The sequence below is a fragment of the Camelus bactrianus genome, chromosome 32 (genome assembly GCF_048773025.1).
Source record: "Camelus bactrianus isolate YW-2024 breed Bactrian camel chromosome 32, ASM4877302v1, whole genome shotgun sequence".
Lineage (NCBI taxonomy): Eukaryota > Metazoa > Chordata > Mammalia > Artiodactyla > Camelidae > Camelus > Camelus bactrianus.
The window spans coordinates 22543048-22563628 of NC_133570.1; the positions used below are offsets into that span (position 1 = coordinate 22543048).

Here is a 20581-nt window from a genome sequence, read left to right on the forward strand (position 1 = left end):
GGTCTTGCTGGGGTCACCACACTTATGGGGTTACAGGATCTAAGAAGGTGTGAGTAGAGTCGGATTAGCCAGCACCCCCTCCGCCCTGCTCTCTCCACCGGGACACCCCCGGCCTTCCAGATCCACCTACCCCAGATGGTGTCCTTTCAAACTGCTCTTTCTTCAAAACCCTCCTGTTAGTGAACCATCCCAGAGACCTTAGTTCTTGGAAGGACACAGGCAGTGTGTGCACCTGGAGGTCAGATGGGCAGGGCCCTTACTCCATTAAAAAAAAAATGGTTTTTTTAATTATAATTTGCAACTGCATTGATATAACAATGAATATATTAATATATCAAGACATTTTTTTTGATCTAAAAGTTCAATTATCTCTTCCGGCATTAAAACATTTTTGTGGGCTTTTGGGGCAGTGACAGAAAGGCCCCAAAGCTGTTCAGGTCCTTGTCCCTGGACCTGTGCAGCTACGTGGCAAAGGGGAGTCAGGGCTGCAGACGGACGTAGGGCTGCTCATCTGACTTAAAATAGGGAGTGTATCCCGGGCCAATTGGGTGGCCCGATGTCATCACAAGGGTCCTCTTGTTCCTGACTTTGAAGGTAGAAGCGGCTTGAGCCAAGGAGCCAGGCTGTTGGAAGCTGAAAAAGGCAGAACAGATTCTACCCAGAGCTCCCAGAAGGAAGACATCCTGCTGACCTTTGAATTTGGCCCATTGAGACCTTGGAGGCTTCTGACCTCCACACTTGTAAATATTAAATGTGTGTACGTTTGTGACAACTGTCCCAGCAATAGGAAGTTAGCCCCTACAAGTATGGAGGACCCCCGCGCAGTGTGGGCTCGCATCCTCGCTCTGCCGCTTACCGTCTGTTGGCTGCGCAAGTTGTCTAATTTCTGGGCGCTGTGCTGTAGGGATTGAGGTCCCCCATCTACCCGGTCACCGCAGGTAGGGACGTGCCGCGCTGGCCGGTGAGCGCCACCGGGATGCGGGACGCGAGACGCGGGCAGCCGGCGGCAGGTGCGCGCGCCCACCAGGAGGGGCCGCCAGGGGGCAGCAGAGGCTGGCCCCGCCCTCCTGGGCCCGACTGCGCCTGCGCGGCGCCTGCGGCGGCCGGACGGGAAGTGGGCGGGGCCGGCCGGCAGCGGCTCGCTGGGCGCGCGGCGGCCGAGTGGCAGGTGAGGCCCGCGGGGACCTGGGGTGCTGCATCCCGGGGCGCGCGTTGGGGGCCACGGCGCCGGGGGAGGCCCCTGCGGGGGAGCTGAGTGGCCAGAGGGGCGGAATAGGGGGCTGGGGCGCCGCGACGGGCTGGGGGCCGAGTGGGGGCTGAAGAGCGGGGGCAGCAGCCGGGACCCGGGAGCCCGAGGCGGGCTCGGGGGCCCGGCGCCGAGGGTGCAGCGTGCAGGGCGACGGGCCCGCGGGGGTGTGGCCGAGCCGGGGCTGTGCACCGAGGGCCATGAAGCAGGATGGGGTGCAGGGGGTGAGGAGTCCCTGCCCTGGCCCCTACCCCGCAGCTCTGCCCCAGCGCCCCCAGCCCGGGCCTGCCCCTACCCTGACCCTACCCCAGTGTGTTAAAGGTGTTTTAGTTAAGGCGAGTGCTTGGGCTGCAGCAGCTTAGCCAGACGTGTGTGAGATTGAACCTCAGGCAGGGAGGCAGGCGATGGGCTCCATCGCTCCAGCTGGTGCCTTCAGGCAAGCCCCTTAACCTCTCTGAGCAGCAGGGAGAAACGGTACCTGGCTGACGGGATTTCAGTGCAGGACCTAACATAGTGGAGCCAGGGCCTGGGCCTGGCGATGGGCCCCTCCCCGCAGCCTCCCACTCAGCGGGACTCTCCCCCTGGGTGACACACGCACTCCCCACATTCCCGAGGCACAGTTCTGTGGGTGAGCTCTGCTCCCACCACTGGAGCTAGACCGCGAGGCTCCCTGCTGCCTTTTGTGCCACATCCGGCCTGTTTTACACTTCCTCCTGCAACGGGCTGGAAGTGACAAAGGCATGGGAAGCCCCCACCTGAGTCCAGCTTGGCCATTTCCTGCCTGTGTGGCCCTGGTCGGGTTGCTGACCGTCCCTGAGCCTGTTCCTTCATCTGTGATGTGTCCTAACGGCTTGTACTTACCAGCATAGTTGTGAGAGGTTAGCAGGACAAATACCACTTCGCCAACCTCCCGCACGTATTCATTCCTGGAATTCCTTTGCGATATCCCCTGCAACCAGCCGTGTCCTTTAGACCTGTGTGCTGCTGGCCCCTGCAGCCACAATGTCTCTCCGCTTCCTCTTTCAAGGGGCCAAGCCTCAGGCTGCACACCCCAGCCACTGGGGGTGTCGGGAGGAAGCTGACACCTTCCCTCTGCCCTTGCATTTGCCAGGTGCCACTGCGCTGCCCAGAGGCTGCATTATACCCGAGACAAGGGGGTGGGGACCTGACCTCAGGGAGCTTCTAATCTTGTGAGAAGTCAAGCCTGTAAAACAACGTGAATGTGCCTAATGCAGCAGAAATGCACACTTCAGAACGGGTAGGACAGTGAATTGTGTGCAAAAAGTACCTTAAGAGGAAAAACATGTATATGTAGGAAAAGATCTGGATGGATTTACACCATACTCTTCCCAGTGGTTATTTATGAAGGAAGAGACACGAGTCTTCACTGGGAACATTTTTAACAATGAATGTGATACTTTTGTAACAATGATGCAGTTTATCGCTTTCTCTCTCTTCACTTCTGTTCCAAAGTCGAACAGGACTCAACAGGTACCTTGTCCGTAGTGCCTAGAAAAACACAGTTGTACAAATATGTATTAACTGAGCTTCTGAATCAAAATGGGGAAACTAGAGCAAAATAAATATTTAAATGGAAAAAAATAGAAAAGTGAACTTTCTGGGGTCAGGTGTAAGCAGAAGTGCTGGGGATGCAGGGATGACAGTGCGTGGCACCCAGAGGTATGCCGATTCAGCGGAGGCAGACCCAAGAAGCCTCAGAGCCAGGCCTTGCCGCAGGCAGTGGGCACAGAAATGGGAGAGGGTCTGTAAGAGCTGCCAGCCTCTGAGGGGTGGGCAGGGTGCCATCCAGTGAGGAGGAGCCAGACTCTGCAGCCCCACCCCAGCCTGACCCCCCAGGGCAAGTGACTTGGCCCTTTTGCTACAGCCCCACCTGTAAGGAGGGGGTAATACCCACAGGGTACTGGGAGGTGAGAGAGGAAACGTGCTCTGTGGCCCTGGGGCTCTGGGCTAGCAGCACCTTTATTCCACCACCGCTGCCCGCTCTTGAGCAGTGCAGGGGGCGTCTTTCTAGGAGAGGGAACACCTGGCCGCAGGCGTGTTTGGCCAAACTGGTCCAGCAGGTGGCAGTGGGGCTGGTGGCCCAGTGTCCTGCCCCACCCCCTAGCCTCTCAGCAGCTCCCTGGTCAGGACTCCCCACCAGATCCAGCCCCACTGCATCCCGGTCCTGCTGCCTGCCTGCTGGCCACCGTTGTTCCAGAGACCGGCTCCTTAGCTGGTCCTTGGAGAGCTCTGAGCCACGGCCCTGCCCCCACCCCTCCTGGCACTCCCAGGGCTGCCTCTAGGCCCCCTTGTGGGTAGGAGTTCCTCCCTCTGGCTGTTGTCCAGGCTCCAGGTTCCTATCAGTGTGGTGGACATCACAGATCCAGGAGTTTGTGGAGAAGAGGATGGGCGAGGCAGGAAATTACTTGTGTCCCTACCCCAGCTGGCCCCAGAGAAGGAAGGCTGTGTCCCAGCTCATTTCCTGGCCCTTTGCTCCTCCGTGGGATGCGGAAACAAGTCTGCTGGATCCTGTGACACCCACCTGTCCGCTTTCCCCCAGAGAAACAAGCAGACACAGGAGAAGGGGCTCCAGGCCTGGGAAGCAGCATCTGAAGGCTGGGAGGCAAAAAGGAGGTTCCTGTGTCCCCCACAATCCCCCAGCCGGCCGTGAGGTCGAAGGCAGGGGTCTTGGAATCTGTACTTTAGGCCATGAGCCCTCACATGCATCCTGGGAGGTCAGTGAGCCTGCTGCCCTCCCGCTGGATCCTCATCACTCATCTAGGGAGCCTGTTCCGAGCTGCCTGGATCTCAGGGCCTACAGAGTATTTATTTCTGGGCCCGGAATTGCAAGGGAGCTGGGCAGCCAGTTGTTTCCCGGGGCGGTTCAGTGTTAACGTTTCTCTCCCGAGCAACAGGCCAGAGCAGTTTGCAGGCCCAAGAGGCAGCTTGGCCTCTCTCTGCCCAGGGGCATCTGAGCTTGCTGGGAGATTTGCGCCATCTTCCTGTTGTTTGTCATTGGCTCAGGCCGGCTTGGCCTGGTCCCCGGTCACACAGCCTCCCTCGCGGTTACAGTGTGGGTGTCAGTCCTGCCCTCACCTGATTGCTCTTTTTATTGAGCACCTTTCATCTGTTTTCCCTGTTTGCTCTTTGCAGCCTGGGGCTGAATTGTGTTCCCTTGTGAGGACATGGGAGGGTGACAAGGTGTGTGAGCCTGTCTCCAGAACCTTCCATCACACACGCCCCTTCTTTCTGAGTTATTTGCACGTGTCTACATCAAGAAATTAACTTTCAATTCCTGTCTCTGACAGAAGAGAGAGGTTTAGTGTTTTTTTTTTTTCTCCCTGTACCCTGTGCCTTTTGCCTTCCCAGTCCGCTTTCCCTCTCCCCATCCCCCGGGCCTGCCCTTCTGAGCCCGGTCCTTATTCCTCCAGGAGACCTGTGTGCTCTGGACAAGGACACCCCACCCCGCCTGGGTGGTGAGTCCCCGAGTCTGCGGGCATCCCCAGCCTGGGTTCTTGCTGAGCCTCTTGTCCCTGCACAGAGTGAAGACTGACAGGGGCCCGGCAGCAGCCCCCGGGGATGCCCTGGGCATGGCCTCTGCAGCCCTGCAGCCCAGCAGTCAGACGGCAGAGGAGACCCCTGGCTTCGTGGACGCGTTCCTCCATGAATTCCCAGCCCCACTGAGCCCGGAGAGTCCTCTGCCATGGAGGGTCCCAGGGACAGTCTTCAGCCAGGAGGAGGTGGAGGGCGAGCTGGCTGACCTGGTGATGGGCTTCCTGGGCAGCAGGTGGGCCAGGGCGCAGGGAGGGAGTGGGCCGGGAGGGGAGCACGGCTGCTGACCTGACCCTGCACCTCTGCTCAGTGTCCAAGGGCTTTGCCAGGGCGGCCATGACAAAACACCACAGACCAGGTGGGTTAGAACAACAGAAACACCCCATCTCACAGCCCGTGTTGGTCCGTGGGGTTCTCAGGTTGAAAATGGAATCTGGCATGAGCTGTCCCGAGGTCAGATCACCAAGTTCAGGGCCGTGGTGATTTACATCCCGTTCCTGCCCACCCCTCATTGTCAGTGATCATGTCTCAGGTCCCCAGGCAGCATGTCCCTGATGCTGTAACCACTGATGTATATTTTCACTTTCTGCTGCTGGACTGTACGCTCCTTGGAAACCCCAAGGAGGGCCGCACAAGAGCATGTCTCGGGTTCCTAGTCACTGGCGTCTTTAGGAGCCTCAGGGTGCTGGATGGGACCCCTGGATGAGGCGAGAGGGGTGCCAGGGAGCCAGGCCATGGCCCACAGCCAGGCATTGTCTGGTCCCATGGCTGGAAGCTGCCCTGCCCCCAGCAGGCTTGTCTGGCCTGCAGGAAGCTGCTGGGCTGCGTCCCTTACCCTCACCGGGAGCAGGAGAACCCAGTGGAGTAAGGGAAGCCCAGCGGCTGGCAGGAAATGCCCGCGCCACAGAGGAACTCACTTCTCCCATCTTGGCTGGTGGTTTTGCAGAAGCAGTTCCGGGGGGGAGGGTAGAGCTCAAGTGGCAGGGCTCATGCTTAGCTTGCACGAGGTCCTGGGTTCAATCCCCAGTCCCTCCATTGAAAAACCAAATAAATAAATAAACCGAATTACCTCCCCCCTGCAAAAAATAATTTTATATATATAAAAAAGAGCAGTTCCAGAGGCCTCATCCCTGAGTCACTCTCATTTTAAAAAATTAGTCATCCCACTAGGTCCCTGAGCCCATCTGTAGATACACCATGGATGCCCAGAGGGACGTGACCACCTGCCCAGCTATCAGGAGGTCCTTGCTCTCAGGGAAAGCCAGTGTCAGCCTGGCACAGTCATGGCCACCCTGGGCGGGGCCCGGCCCTCAGGGACAGGCTCACGGTGTGTCCTGGAGGCTGTAGGGGCACCACCTATGCCCTGGGAGCCAGTCTCTGTACCCCCAGACTTCCCAGGAGCCTCCAGCATCCCTTTGCTCCTGCCTGGAGTCTCCCCTTCCCCACCGTTTGCTTTCCCACACCCGCCTGTGCTGACCCCAGCTCTGTTCTGGGTAGCCTGAATGTCACTTTTGAAGCAGCCAACCATGTCTCGCTCCCCAGACATGGCCCCAGGCGGCGCTCCTGGAGTCACCCCATTTCTCTGGTGCTCTCCGCCCCATTCATCCACCCAGACCACATGCCCCCTGGCCTCAGGGCCCTTGACCTCACTGGGCCCGGAGACTCACTGCAGACCTGGCCGGTCCCCTCCCATCCACTGCCAGACCCAGTGCTTGCCCCTCAGTCCACCCTCCGAGGCAAGGCCAGGGAGGTCTGGAAAAGCCCAGTCAGATCACGCCACGTCCCTCTTCAAGCCATGCCAAGGTCATGGCTTCCGTTGCTCTGACAGTGGCCCCCCCACCAAGGGACCCCTTCACCAACAGCCCCGAATGGCCCACCTTGCCCAAGGATCCCTGGGCTGCACACAGCCTGGCCTTCCAGACACATCCCGTGGATCCCGTGCTCCCTGGAGTCCTCTCCTGGGGCGGCTGTGACCAGACACCACAGGCTGGGCAGCCTGAGCAGCAGGAACATGTTGTCTGGGGGTCCTGGAGGCTGCAGGTCCCAGGTCAGGTGTTGGTGGTGCTGGGTCCTTACCTGGAGGCTCACCACTACAGTACCCTCCTCATCTTCACACGGTGTCTCCCCGTGGTCTGTGTCCAAATTTCTCCTTTGTTATTTTTTTTAATTTATTTATTATTATTATTATTTTTGTACTTTGGTGGGGAAGTAATTAGGTTCATTTGTTTTTAGAGGAGGTACTGGGGATTGAACCCGAGACCTTGTGCATGCTATAAACATGGGCTGTACCACCTGAGCTATATAGTCCCCCCTTAATTTCTCCTTTGAATAAGGACACCAGCATCATTGGATTAGGGGCCCACCCTACTGCAGTGTGACCTCATTTCAACTAATTGTGTCTGCAGGAATCCTATTTCCAAATAAGGTCATATTCTGTGACACTGGGGGTTAGAGCTTTAACATGAATTTTGGGGACACAGTTCAACCTGTAAGACTCCCCAACCCCCTGCTTGTATTGGTGACCAGGAGCTGTCATGAGGCCAAACATGCTGGGCAGTTTGGCCTGGCCACCGAGGCCAGTGGACACAGCTCACATGTCTGTGACACCCTCTCCCCAGCAGCCCCCACCCACGTTGGTGCAGCCAGGCCCCCATAAATGGCATTATAGGGACGTCTGTCTAGCTCCCCAGGGACCAGAGGCCAACCTGCTTGTCGTGGCTGTGCATGAAGTGTGAGCAGTCACTGCTGCGTCTGGAAGGGCCTCCCTGAGTGGAAAGGGGCCCTTGGTCTCCGCCCAGAGCATCGGGGCAGGCCCTGGGCTCCTGGCTTCTGCAGAGAGCCAGCGCTTCACTCCTGTTCTGTCCTCAGGAGCGCTCCACCACCACTTGCTGCGTGTCTGGCCCACGAGGCAGTTTCCCAGCTGCTGCAGACGGACCTTTCTGAGTTAAGGAAACTGCCGGAGCAGGAGGATGAAGACGAGGAGGAGGAGAAGGCCCCTGTGACCCGTGAGTTCTCCCTCTTGGGGCCCCGGGCTTAGTGGGCACGGGATCCAGGCCACAGGGGAGCATCGGGTCTCACCTGGCCCCCTTTTCCATCCCGTTTTGCTGGTGGATGGGCAGTCGTGGGCAGCACCAGGTACGTGCTCACAACAGAGTGGCAGAGTCCAGTTGCAGGGAAGGGCCTCCCTGTCGTGGAGTCGGCTGGTGGGAGCCGCACCGGCTCCCGGAGTTTCAGAACAGCCTGGAGACAAGCAGCTTGGTCCAGGTTCATGAGGGAGAAACCCGCTTGCACACCTGCTCTTCTGCCTCAGAGGCTGACATGTGGGTGGTGACAGGGGAGCTGTTCCCAAGTCGAGACCCATCAGGCAGAGACTCAGGGACCCTGAGAGCTTGGGGAGTCGCCATGGAGGCCTGTGTCCTGCTGCCGGCCGGCAGCCAGAGGAGCCCAGGGGGAGCAAGCCTCACATAAGTCAGGGCCCTCGTCTCGCAGGCCTTTCTCACTTTCCTCATAGTCTGTTCCAACAGTATTTCACCCAAATGTCGGTTCGCATTGGACCAGAACCACAGGGAGCGAGGTGTGGGCCTGGCCTGGAGCAGGGGCTCACCCCTCCCCATGCTGGAGAAGATACAGCAGGGCACTCAGGATACTGGGGGGTCCTGGTCAGGGATGGGGGTCCCGGAGACGAGGGAGCAGGGCTGGGAGGCAACGGAAGCCTCAGCAGATTTCCCTTCCTTTGCCATTTCCTATCCAGCTGTGTTACTTTGTTATTTTTTTTATTGACATAACTGATCTGTAACATTGTTTGACCCAAGCGTACAATGTGTCCGTTTGATCCCTTTTACATATGGTTACCCAGCACCTCCACCACCTCCCATGATTATTATCCATGTGGCCTTAGTGGCATTAGTGTCACATGGAGGGCAGAGGGAGGAAGTGGGGGGCACACGTGGCCTCCACGGCTGGGGTAGGTGCCGGCCTTCCGCCCTCTTCCCTGGCTGCCGGCCCGCCTCCATCCCAGCACAGCCTCGCAGGCCTGCCCCGGTGTCCAGCCGCAGGGCAACAGACAGCCTTTGTCCTCTGCAAAGCCTGTCACAAAAGCCAGCCCCGCCCGGCCCCGCCTGCGTCTACCGGGAAGTAGCGCCACCTGCTGGCGGGAAGGAGCTGTGCGCTGCTGACACCCCAGAGTCGGTGCCCCACTCCGAGGGCCAGGGAAGGGGGGTGGATCTCAGCCACCACCCTCCAAGCAGGCCTGGGCTGGCCGCCCTCCTCAGCTCACCCTGTCATGGGAGTGGAATGCAGTCACCGCTGCCTTTCGAAGCCATTCTTGCAAACTGGCACCATGTGGGTGTTACAAGAATCCCAGCCCGAGGGCAGAGGTGTGACTGAGAGCTTTCTGGCCTGCCCCAGGGATTGGTTCCCAGGAAGACAGGCTCTCCCATGGGCAAGTGGTCCTCCGTGGTTCGTTGTCCTCATCCGTAACTGCCCTTTGCTGGAGCCCAGGGTCCAGTTTACACATGTTGACTGATGTGGTAGCAGGACCTGAGGCAGAGGGTGCACGGTGCCTCTGCCTCCCTGGCTGTTTCATGCCTGACACAGGCATGGAGCCTGGGTCCAGGGGAGAAAAGAGGGGCAATGGCGTGCAGACCAGCTGGACAGGGCTGTCCGACTTGGTGGCTAGGGAGCCACTGGGCCAGGGTACATGGACCTGTCTTGGAGACTTGAGCCTTCGCTGTACCCACAGCCCCCAGGTCAACCCTGCAGGTCCCCTGTTCTCCCAGACACCTGAATGGCCCCCACGTCCTGGTTGTGGTGGCAGCGGCCAATTCGAGGCCCTCTGCCTTGCTGCATGGGCTCCCTCGGACGTGTCTCCCCACCTCTCAAGTGCACAGACCCCCCCGAGCCTCCTTAGCCTCTGCTTGCCCACTTCTGCAGCCGCCACCCCTGTTCCACTTCCCGCTGTCCTCTGAGTGCCCCTGCTTTCAGCTCCCCGCCCTGGAGCCCTTCCCCCTGACCACTCACACCTGGGCCAGCAGGGTCCCCGTGCCCGGCGTTTGAGGCTCTGAGGCATGGCCCCAGGGTCCCTTTGGACCTGTTACTTGTCAGTCTTTTGTTTTTAGAAGCCAGGTATGGGTAGGATTTGGGGTTTTCTTTTAAAATTCATATTATGGGGGGTAAGCATTCCCTGTTGTTACATAACAGATTGTCCCCATATTGAGCCACTTGAAACAATAAACATTTGTTATCCCACAGCTTCTGTGGGCCTGGAATTTGGGAGCAGCTGAGCTGGTGGTTCTGGCCCTGGGTCTCTTGTGAGGTTGTGGTCAGACAAAGGCCAGGGAGTTGGGGATTGGGTCACTAGGCCTCGGGGTCCCGCTCAGCAGATGGCCTCGCTGGTGCTTGGGTGTCCTCTAGCCATGGCTGCTGGCCTCCCTGAGGACCAGCAATTCAGGAGGGAGGGGCAGAGAGAGAGAAGCAGAGACAGATAGAGACACAGAGAGAGACAGACAGAGAGAGAAATGGAGACAGAAAATGAGAAACGGAGAGGGAGAGAGAATCAGGGTGAGAGACAGAGGTGGGAAAGACAGGGAAATGACAAGAGAGACAAAGACAGACAGGGTGAGAGAGAGGGACAGAGAAATGGGAGAGACAGACAGGGGAGGAGAAAGAGGGAGGGGCAGAGCCCTCAGGGTGGAAGCCCCAGGGCCTCCTCAGACTGCTCAGGCCACTTCTGTTTTAGTCTTTTCAGGAAAAGCAAGTCACTGAGTCCCAGCCTTAAGGGGAGGGCTCCCACTTTGGAAGTGAGAAGTGTTAAAGCACGTATGGGTGTATTTTAACACCAGCATCTGGGGCCAGCATGTGAGAGCACACCCGGCCCGGCCCTGCAGACGCCTCTGCTGACCGTGTGGGGTGGCCTTTCCTGCCTCTTCTCTGGGCCCTAGGGGTCAGGGCTTTTTCACGTTCTCATGATGAAACCCTGTGTGGAATTTCCCCTACTCCTTTTTTTGAGTTTTTTCTTAATATCAACTTTTTTTACACCATGACATAAGCATTTCATATGCTTGCAAAGTATTTCTGCTTCACCCTTTGACTTTTTAAAATTAAACGTTATTCTCAGGTAATCGTAGCCTCATGTGCAGTTGTGAGAAGTGACAGTGAGGGACCCTCTGGTCTTTATCCAGTTCCTCCAGTGGTAACATCTCACAAAACTGGAGTAAAACATCAAAGACGACCAGGATCTTGATATGCTTTCATTCCATAAGGATGGTCATGTTACTTTTACGGCCTCCCTAAGCCCCTTCCCTGCCCTGACTCCTGACAGCCGCGCATCTCTGCTTCTACAGTCTGGTCCTTTCAAAGGTGCACATAAATGGAATTATGGTGTGTGACTCTCGGGATTGGCTTTTTTCACTCGGCCTGGCTCCCTGGAGTTTCACCCAGGGTCTGTGTGTCAGTAGCTCCTTCCGGCCTTCCTTCCCCTGCACGCTGTTCAGGGAGTTTGTCGTTCGCCCCTTGAAGGACACCTGGGCCGGTTCCAGCTTTCAGCTGTTGTGGACACCCTGCTGGGACCCCTGGGGCAGGTCTCTGCAGTCTTCCTTTCTCTGGGATGTGAGTCCCAGGGTGCAGTTGCTGGGCCGGAGGGCAGTCACAGGTTTAGATGTGAAGTTCATTTGTAATAGCAGCTTAATTCTTTGTCAGGAAAGTAGACCATAATTTACTCTGTCATTGGATATATGTCATTTCTAATTGAGGCACAATTATAAACGATTCTGTACTCATCCTTAGATTATTTTGCATTCCCAGCTCTTTGCTCTGGGGGGCTCCTGGCGCGTGTTGCCAAACCGGACACTTCTTGGGCCACTGACCCAGGCTGTGCACGCAGTGCCTTAGGCTGCTGTGCTCGCAGGGGCCAGCAGTGAGGGGCTGGTGGGGCCTGTGCCCGCGGGGCGGGATCTGGGAGCTGCCGGGAGATGCAGGGACCGCAGGAGGGGGACCAGCGGAACCAGCACTTCCCTGATGGTCCTGTCCCTCCCCGCAGTGCTGGACGCCGCTGGCCTGGCACGGAGCCTCTTCACCTGGCTCTGGGAGGCATGCAGCCGGTGGCAGAAGCAGGTGCCCATGGCGGCCCGGGCTCCACAGCGGCAGTGGCTGGTCTCCGTCCACGCCATCCGCAATGCCCGCCGCAGGATGGAGGACCGGCATGTGTGCCTGCCCGCCTTCAACCTGCTCTTCGGCCTGTCTGTGAGTGCCCACCACCCGGCCCAGGGTGGGGCCTTACACCCCAGTCGGGACAGCCTGGAGGCTTGCTCGGGGTGGGGATCCTGGTGCCCAGTGGGGTTGTTGGCCAGAGCCCAGGCGGGAGGGGTGTGCACAGCTGCTGTGGTGCTATTGGCTCTGGAACAGCCTCCCGGAGGTCTTGGAGGCCCAGTTCATCCTCCCAGCGCTTCTGGGCCTGGGCAGCCACCGGCCACCCAGCTCTCCCAGCTGAGGGGCTGAGGAACGTCTGTTGGGGGGACTCAGGCACCATGTTCACCCTGACTCTTGCTTCTGAGCCTGCTCTTCCCCGGCAATGGTGGCCACCTGGTCCCTCACCTCATCCCACACTCCCAGCAATGGGCCCATCGGAAATGGAGGCTCCCAAGGGGTGTTCCCCACTGAGCCTCCAGGGCGGCCTGTCTGAGGGTGGAGGCTGTGCTGTTAGGCCAGATCCTGCCCCAGTCAGCGCCTGGCTCCACCCCAGACAAGATCCTCTGGCCAGGTCACTGCCTCAGTCAGTCTTGAGGCTGGCAGGGCCATGACCCCCACCATGCTCCCCACAAGGACCCCGTGGACCGCGCCTACTTCGCCGTGTTTGACGGTCACGGAGGGGTGGACGCCGCAAGGTACGCATCTGTGCACGTGCAGGCCAACGCCGCCCGCCACCCGGAGCTGCCCAGCAACCCCGCAGGGGCCCTGCGGGCAGCCTTCGGTCGCACCGACGAGATGTTCCTCCGGAAAGCCAAGCGAGAGGTGAGACCAGCCGACGGGCCTCCCGCAGTTGGGGGGCCAGGGGGCCAGGCCGGGCAGAGGGAGAGAACCTGTAGTGGCCGGTGGTGGCGGAAGGCCTGCGCTAAACCCTGAGGGCGGGCACCTCCCTTCACTCCTGTTGTGCAGGGTGCTTGTTCTTTTTTTGAATAGAAGCAGCGCGAGGCTGCCCCTGCTCCAGCAGAAGGTGTGTGGGCCTCATGGGAAAGGGCTGCCTGTTTAAAATTGTCCTGATCAGCCACGATGAGATGACAGATGCAGAGACATCTCCTTTGAAAGGTGTCATTATTTGTGGTTTCCAGTGGGAGACTCAGGACCACACAGGAAGCACTAGGGTCGGCAGGAGGCAGAGAGGAGAGCGTGGCCCAAGCCTTCATTGTGGCCTCCGCGAGGAGGCCTGGGCAGGGCAGGCGGGCTCCTCACAGCAAGCTTAGGGTCTGGTCGTGTGACTAGGCCTGGTGGGCTCTGGGCTACAGGGATGGTCCCCAGCCATCCAGGCCAGGGGAGATGCTGCCCAGGGGAGAGGAAGTGGCTGAGGACATGGGCTTTGACTGGCTGGCTCTTGCAAGAAAGGCACACCCCTCAGGGAGACACTTGCTGTCTAGGAATTGGCCGTGGGTGGGAAACTCTCTTCAGTATTCAAAAGGCCCCCAGCTTGTCTCAGCATCATAAAATACAGCAAACCCATCACAGGACCAGTGCAGGCAGACCTTGGCGATCTTGCGGGCTTGCTTGCAGACCACTGCAAGAAAGTGAATAGCGCCATAAAGCAACTCACATGAGTTTTTTCGTTTCCCGGTGCGTGTAAAAGCTGTTTAGTGTACGGTCATGCATTAAACATGCAACAGTGTTACATCTAAAACGACACACGTACATTTAAAAATACCTTATTGCTAAAAAATGCTAGTGTCAGCCAAGCCTTCAGCGAATTGTGATTTTTTGCAGTGGTCACATCAAAGATCCCTGACCCCAGGTCACCATGACAGATAATGAGGAAGGGCAGGGCATACTGTCATCAGACGCCCTGAGCACAGACTCAGCAGAATCAACAAGGCTGAGCTTTGCATCTGAACAGAAAACCTTCCAGCATCTAGGACCGTGAGGCGGGAGCCCAGTCCTCCTGGCCACTGTCACCCAGAAGCCCAGGGCTGCCTCTCAGAGTCGAGAAAGGACTCTCTAAAGCAGATGTTTGGAGCAGGTTACGATTACTTAAAGACACCTTTTCTGAGGTATAATTGACACGTAACAAACAGACTGCGAATCTACAATGTACGGTCTAGGTGTTGGACAGGTTGTTACAGTGTACCCCTTAGTACAGTAACAGATGTATTCATCACCCCGGAGCTTCCTTCTGTCCTCTGTCATCCTCCTCCCACCCCCCCACCCCCCAGACACCCACTTGTCTGCTTTCTGACACCGCGGACGGCAGGGTCTGCGTTTGCTGATTTGATGTAAAAGCCCTGCCTGGTCCCGGTGAGCATTGCTGAGGCCCTGCATGCATCAGTCCCTTCCTGTGCCCCGTGGATTGTCATCTGGCCAGCATGGGGCCTGGGCCTTTGGTGGGTACTGCCATCCTCACCTGTTTGCACCCTCTGCCTGCAGCAGCTGCAGAGCGGCACCACGGGAGTGTGCGCACTGATCACCGGGAAGACCCTGCATGTGGCCTGGCTTGGGGACTCCCAGGTGGTCCTGGTGCAGCAGGGGCAGGTGGTGAAACTGATGGAGCCGCACAGGCCAGAGCGGCAGGTAAGGCCCCCCACCCTGCCCCTCGACCCCATTGTGCTGGCAGAGAGCAGGCAGGTGCTCAGGGCTCAGGTGGACTAGGATACAGTGGATCCCTGGACCATCTTCCCAGGGAACTCCTGGCGCTCCTCCAGAGGGAGGGCTCCCCGCCTGATTCTAATGGCCAGGGTCCCCTAAAGGTGGGGGCACTAACAGCCAGGAGCCCCAAGTGAGCCCAGAGCTGTATGCAGGGGAGAGCAGGGCCCTCTGCCTGGCAGGGGGCCCAGTAAGTGGGGTTAACGTGCAAGGTCCTGTCCTGAGAGCTGCAGGACAGGGGCAGGGTGCGGGAGATGCAGCGACGGAAATGCATGGGAGGAGCCAGATCCCCGGGCAGATGTAAGCCCAGTGGGCAGGGCTAGAGTCCAGGAGAGGGCAGGCTAAGCCAGGACCGCCACCCAGAGACTCCTGTCCGCTGCTCTGCTGCTCTCGTGGCAGGAGGCACTTTGTCAGGAAGCCTGGGAGCTCCTGGAATGATCAGACCACCAGAGGGCGATCTGAGGCCTGGTTCACAAGAGACCTGGCCCTGGATTGCCGGCCAGCTGTGGGGAGGACCTGCCCAGCTAGGCAGGAGGGATAGAAAGAGTCCAGGCTTTGGGGCCAGGGAGTCTGAGAGGCCTTGGACAACTAAGAGGCAGGCGATGCCTTTAATCTGGGGGCCAGGGAGCTTGAGGTGGGATGTTCCCGGTGAGTGCGAGGCCTGGAGGGGCTGGTGGGTCATGGGCCTTGGGGCCACTGCTCCCGAAGCTGCCGGGTGTGCAAGGGGAGGGTGTGGCAGGAGAGTGGGCGAGTCCCCTCGGAAGTGACGGGAAGCAGTGGAGCACAGCATGGCCAGGAGCCCTGGATGAACGGCCACCTGCCTGGGCAGTGCACAGGTGAGCGAGGCCGCTCGGGCCCAGGCGGGCGGGAGGGAGGCTGGGGGCAGCGAGAGGAGACAGCCAGGCAGGGGCCTTGCTGCACAGAGCTGCACTCCAGGTCTGCCTGCTGCTGGGAACCCACCAGCCGCCAGCTCTGGGCTTGGCCTTGGAGAAACTGGTTCAGGCAGGTAGGAAGGATAAGGTGGGAGGGTAGCTGCGTGAATGGGTGTCCAAGGAGACAGGAGGCAAAGGTGGGGGTGCCCTGAGCCCCAGGATGCCCCAGTCCCGGACCAGGCAGGTGCCAGGTGGGAGCCACAGCAGAGATGCTGTGTTATGACCCTTCAGACAAACTTCTCCAGGGGAATTTATAGGACCAAAGAGATCTTTAGGACTTGGGGCTGGGTGGGCCTCTGCCTTGTCCTCTTAGACCTGGCACCGTAGCCCTTTGTGGAGCCAGACAGCGCCCAGGTGGGGTTGAGGCGGACAAGGACCCAGGGGCAGGGGTTGGGGACAGGTTCCACCCAGCCAGCCCAGTGGCCGCACGCTTGGTGCCGTAATGGAGGGGCAGCATCCCCGCGTGAACAGTGAGGCAGCCAGGGACCCACGTCTGACCCCAAGGCTCTCTCTCCTGCTGCTGTGAGCATCTCCCCTCCCCACAAATACCGCTTAGGAAAGCCGTCCGTCTACGCTGGTACCACCACCTATTCCTGCATCATGGGCTGTTGAGGTTATTCACAATTCCTCACTGTCTCACTAATGCCTCCCCTGAGCGTTGCCCAAAGCCGCACTGCCTCGGACACCAGCCAGTCTCCCCTCAGGCGGCAGCGCACTCCCGGCCCACCCAGCCCGCCCTGGCTGTCTCTGCAGGACGAGAAGGACCGCATCGAGGCGCTGGGTGGCTTCGTGTCCCACATGGACTGCTGGAGGGTCAACGGGACCCTGGCCGTCTCCAGAGCCATCGGTGAGTCTGGAGAGTGCAGGTGCAGACACCGTGGGAGCTTTCATCCCGCAGGACACCTGGGGGATGAGGTGTACTCGTGGGAAGGGGTCCTCAGAAAGACCTAGTAGGGGACCCTTGGCTGGCTACTTTATGTGCTAAAGGTGATTTTTTTATAGCCCACAAATCAGGCTTATCCTCCCCTGCTTCTCTTTCATGCTGATGATTCTTTTTTTTTTTTTTTCTATCTTAATAAAAAAGGTAAGGAAAGCAGTGCCTGCTCCCCCATCCTGTCTTCTCAGCATCATGTCTGGACACCCGGCCGCAGCCGGGGACTCAGACCTCCTTCTAGGTGCTGAGAAATCATTCCCTTCCTGCCGCCCCTGCGGTGTGGCCCCAGCCCCTCCCAGCCTCCTGAAAAAGCAGTTTGCTGCTTCTTGATAAATGTGGTGCCTTCCTTAGAGATGGACACCAGGGTGGGGGAGGCAGAGAGGGGCCAGGCTCCTTCCCAGGAGAGGGGACCAGCAGGAAACTCTCAGGTGAGATGTGAAGAGGAGGCAGCAGAGGGCCAGGTGGGGCATGAGCCTCTGAGGAGGCTGTGCCGTGTTCTTTTCTGCGAGGGGGAGATAAGGAGCCAGCATCCACACCCTCTCAGGAGGGGAGCTGCAGGGGCTGGAGAGGGCCAGGGCCACAGCCGGGACAGTGTCCTGGGCCTGTCACCCCCTTTGAAGTGAGACAGCTGTCATGGGAAGCTGACCCCTCACCTTGCTGGGTTCTAACTCTGCCCTTGGGGACACAAGAGGCCACGTTACCCTGCTTTGTTCCTTTGTAGTCCCCGGCACCCTACAAGACAGCGTTTTCGCCCTGTGTCCTTGCCCCATGGGCCAGGCGTTGGAGGCTGGGTGGTGGCAAGGAGGCCCAGACCTGGGGACAGGGGTCAGGGGAGCAACAGGGGTGCAGCCTCACGACCCTCTCCCACGCCCAGGGGACATCTTCCAGAAGCCCTACGTGTCTGGGGAGGCGGATGTGGCCTCACGAGAGCTGGTGGGCACAGAGGACTACTTGCTGCTGGCCTGCGACGGCTTCTTCGACGTGGTCCCCCACCAGGATGTGGCTGGCCTTGTGCAGGGCCACCTGCTCAGGCAGCAGGGCAGCGCGGAGCACGTGGCCGAGGAGCTGGTGGCTGAGGCCCGGGAGCGGGGCTCCCATGACAACATCACAGTCATGGTGGTCTTCCTCCGGGACCCGCAAGTCCTGCTTGAGGGCGGGGCCCAGGGAGTGGGCCTCTCAGAGCCAGAGACCAGCTCTCCACCAAGAAGCTAGGAGGTCCAGGCCCCCCGCCCCCTGTTGCCCTCCCCCTCAGATGCCTTAGGACCCGACAGAATTTGGGCAGCGGATGCCACCCACACAGCGCTTGCCCCACTCACCTCCCTCCATGCTTGCATCTGCCCATCCTGGTGGCGTCCCAGGGGATGGTGGGATCTCCAGAGGAAGCCCAAGGAGGAGACCTCACCGAGGGGAAGGGCCGGGAAGCGGACAGGTTCTGTGCCCCATTGGGCCAGGGTGGAACCATGGGCTGCGGGGGGCGGCCGCAGCCAGACCAGAGACAGCGGGCATGCACGTGGGATAGCAGAACGCTGTGTGGGGGACTCTCGGGCAGAACTGGGAGCCACAGACATTTTCAAGTGCCCTGGGCACCAGCAAAGATTTCCCATCCGCCCCTCACTGCCCGTGCCTGAGAGGGCTTGTGGGGACAGATGTGCCTGGCAGGTCCCGGTGCTTGGTGGGTCCTGGCCGAGCTGAATGGTTTCCCAAAGTGGGGAGGGTAGCCTCGTGGGGAACAGGGGGGTGCCGGGGTCCGATGTGCGGTGCCCACCTGACAGTGACCTCCCCGGTTCCCTCTTAACCCCTCATGGGAGGGGATGCTTGACAAAGACACGTGGGTCTTGTTTGCCGTCTTTTTCTCCAGGGAAAAGGACGTCAGAAGCAGTATTTCAGGTTCTGTCCTTGTTTATTGGTGCCAAGAGGACCCACCGTGTCACATAACTTAAACAGAGCTCAGCATTTATCTTATTCTTTAGAAAAGCTAAGTATTATTTTTTGTTTTTTTGAGAAACTTCTTTTGCAGTATTACTGAATTTTTTTCCTAAATCAGGATTGAAAAAACACTTTTCCAGGTGGTATTAATAAGCCATTCAAGTGCCTTAAACAGCTTTTGGTGAGGCTGTAACTGCCGGACCCATGACGGAGTCCCATAGCATGTTTCACTTTTTACAAAAGCTGGATTTATTTTGTCATAGTGGCATGATTTTGGCCAGAGTTCTGCCCAGAAGAGTTCTTTCTACCTTTGTGCTGTGCCAGTGAGAGCGAGGGCTAAGCTGAGTGGCTAGGGAGTCAGGGACTGTGGCCCTGCTGCTCACATCTGTGATTGGACCCCAGGCGGAGGGACTGAGCTCTGTTGAGTGGGCGAGTCCTTACTGCTATTTGGAATGTTCCAGAAGGTCTTGTGTGTTGGTAGCTAAATTGGTTTCCTCCAGAAACATGCTTAAGGGGCCACGCGAGGCTGAGGCAGCCTGTGGGGCTCGGGCAGTATTTCCAGGCAGTGGGGATGACGCTGGGAGTCTGTCCCACCCAGGCTGCAGCCCCTCCTGGGTTCCTGTGGCCAGTGGCCTCCTCTGCCCGCAGCCCACCTGCATGCGACAACCTCACGGCCCGGTGGACCTTGGGAAGGTGGAGCTCAGTGGCCAGGTGATCGGGTGTTTCTCCGTTTAACCTGAAGGCCCGGCTCTCTGGGGCCCAGAGGTCCCCTTGTCGGCCCCTCCCAGCACAGGGACCCAGGGAGCCCAGTTCACCCGCCGCGAGGGGCTGGCCTCAAGCGTGCACCTAGGCCCAGAGCCAGTCTTCCCTCTGGACTGGGCATGCTCAGCCTCCACCAGTCCTGGCCCTGGTCTGGAAACCTCGGTCCCCTTCTCAAGTCCCAGCTGCATCACTAGGTCATGTCTTTGCACCTCCCTGAGCCTCAGGGTCCCCTCTGTAGGGCGCAGGGCTGCACAGAGTCTGTGCAGCAACGGCTGGCATTCTGGAGGAGCAGGGCCACTGGATGAGCCGGGCGACCTGGGGTGATGTTGCCAGTGCTGAGGGCACCCTCGCCAGCGGGGAGGGGTGATTAAGTATTATTAGTGTCTATTAACATTAAGTGAGCTGGAAAAGAATCACTGGTGCCAACGCCTGCCCCGTACGGAATATGAGAGCCCAAGCAAGCTTCACAGGTGGGGCTGATCCCAGCCAGCAGGGCAGGGGAGGCTGGGAGAGGGCAGGGCGCCCACCTTCAGGGTCAGGCTCCCAACCCACTGAAATCCCAGGGGCAGTCACAGCCTCCCTGGCTTGGCCCAGCCCATCCTCAGCATCCAGGACTAGGAGCTGGGCATTTAGTGGGGAGAGTGACGGGGGGCAGGCCCCATGGGAGAAGCACAGACTGTCTGGGGTCCTGAGTCAGCTTTGAGCCACCCCTGCCCTCCCTGGGGCCAGCACATGGCCCGTCCTCGCCCTTTCCCCTGCGACTGGAGCTCCAGTGTGGACGTGGGTGTCCTGGCCACCTCAGCAGTATTCCCGGGGTGGTGGGGACAGCTCCACTGCTCCCGGGCCCAGCCCCCACCCAAACCACAGGGAAACCAGGGCCCTGTGCCAAGGGAGCTGTCAGGTTTGATCCTGGCTACAGCCCAGAGCAGGGCAGCCATGGGGGCCTGCACTCTGCCAAGGCTCCAAGGCTTTGCCAGATGCGGCTGTGGCCCTGCCAAGAGTTCTGTGCAGTCTCAGTGGGCTTCCTGAAAGTGGTGTTCTGTGCGGGGTCGGGGGGTTCTTGTTCCTAGATGGGGTGGCTGTTTCCCCACTCGACAAGTCCCAGGGGTTGCTGTGCTCAAGTGTCAATAAACCACGAGCTCTGAACCCTGTCACCTGGGTCTGAGTACGCCTTCTTCTCCCGCCTCCAAGTGCCTGGTCCCCTGTTGGGGGACCATCTACCGATCTCGCAAATCGAGCAGACGGATTTGGGACAGACCTGCCCCTCTGGTCCACCAGTCAGCCCGGTTCCCGTCCTGGGCTTTGGCCCCACCTGCACCAGCAGCAGGAGGGCATGTTCACTGGGAGCCTCTTCAGGGAGTCACAGGAGTAGGATCAGTGCCCTGGGGA

The 20581-nt window shown here is 59.1% G+C and overlaps 1 protein-coding gene and 1 long non-coding RNA gene across 3 annotated transcripts; one reads left to right on the forward strand and one right to left on the reverse strand.

Annotated features, from left to right (window-relative positions):
- Positions 1-260: 260 nt before the first annotated feature.
- Positions 261-1041, reverse strand: LOC141575799 (uncharacterized). Its single transcript, XR_012503650.1, has 2 exons — positions 857-1041; positions 261-633 (listed from the first exon to the last, which is right to left on the reverse strand). It is a non-coding gene; the product is annotated as an uncharacterized LOC141575799 (long non-coding RNA).
- A 9-nt stretch (positions 1042-1050) lies between these two features.
- On the forward strand, positions 1051-20346 carry PPM1F (protein phosphatase, Mg2+/Mn2+ dependent 1F). Of its 2 annotated transcripts, none has more exons than XM_074356306.1 (8): positions 1051-1168; positions 4788-5033; positions 7667-7803; positions 11835-12037; positions 12701-12805; positions 14423-14566; positions 16324-16417; positions 17379-20346. In XM_074356306.1, the coding sequence occupies exons 2-8, from the start codon at positions 4837-4839 to the stop codon at positions 17714-17716; spliced, it is 1218 nt and encodes a 405-aa protein (XP_074212407.1). In that variant the 5' UTR covers positions 1051-1168; positions 4788-4836; the 3' UTR covers positions 17717-20346. The 2 variants fall into 2 exon arrangements, with proteins under 2 accessions (XP_074212407.1, XP_074212408.1); XM_074356307.1 differs by having other exon boundaries at positions 1063-1168; positions 12617-12805.
- The last annotated feature ends 235 nt before the right edge of the window (positions 20347-20581 follow it).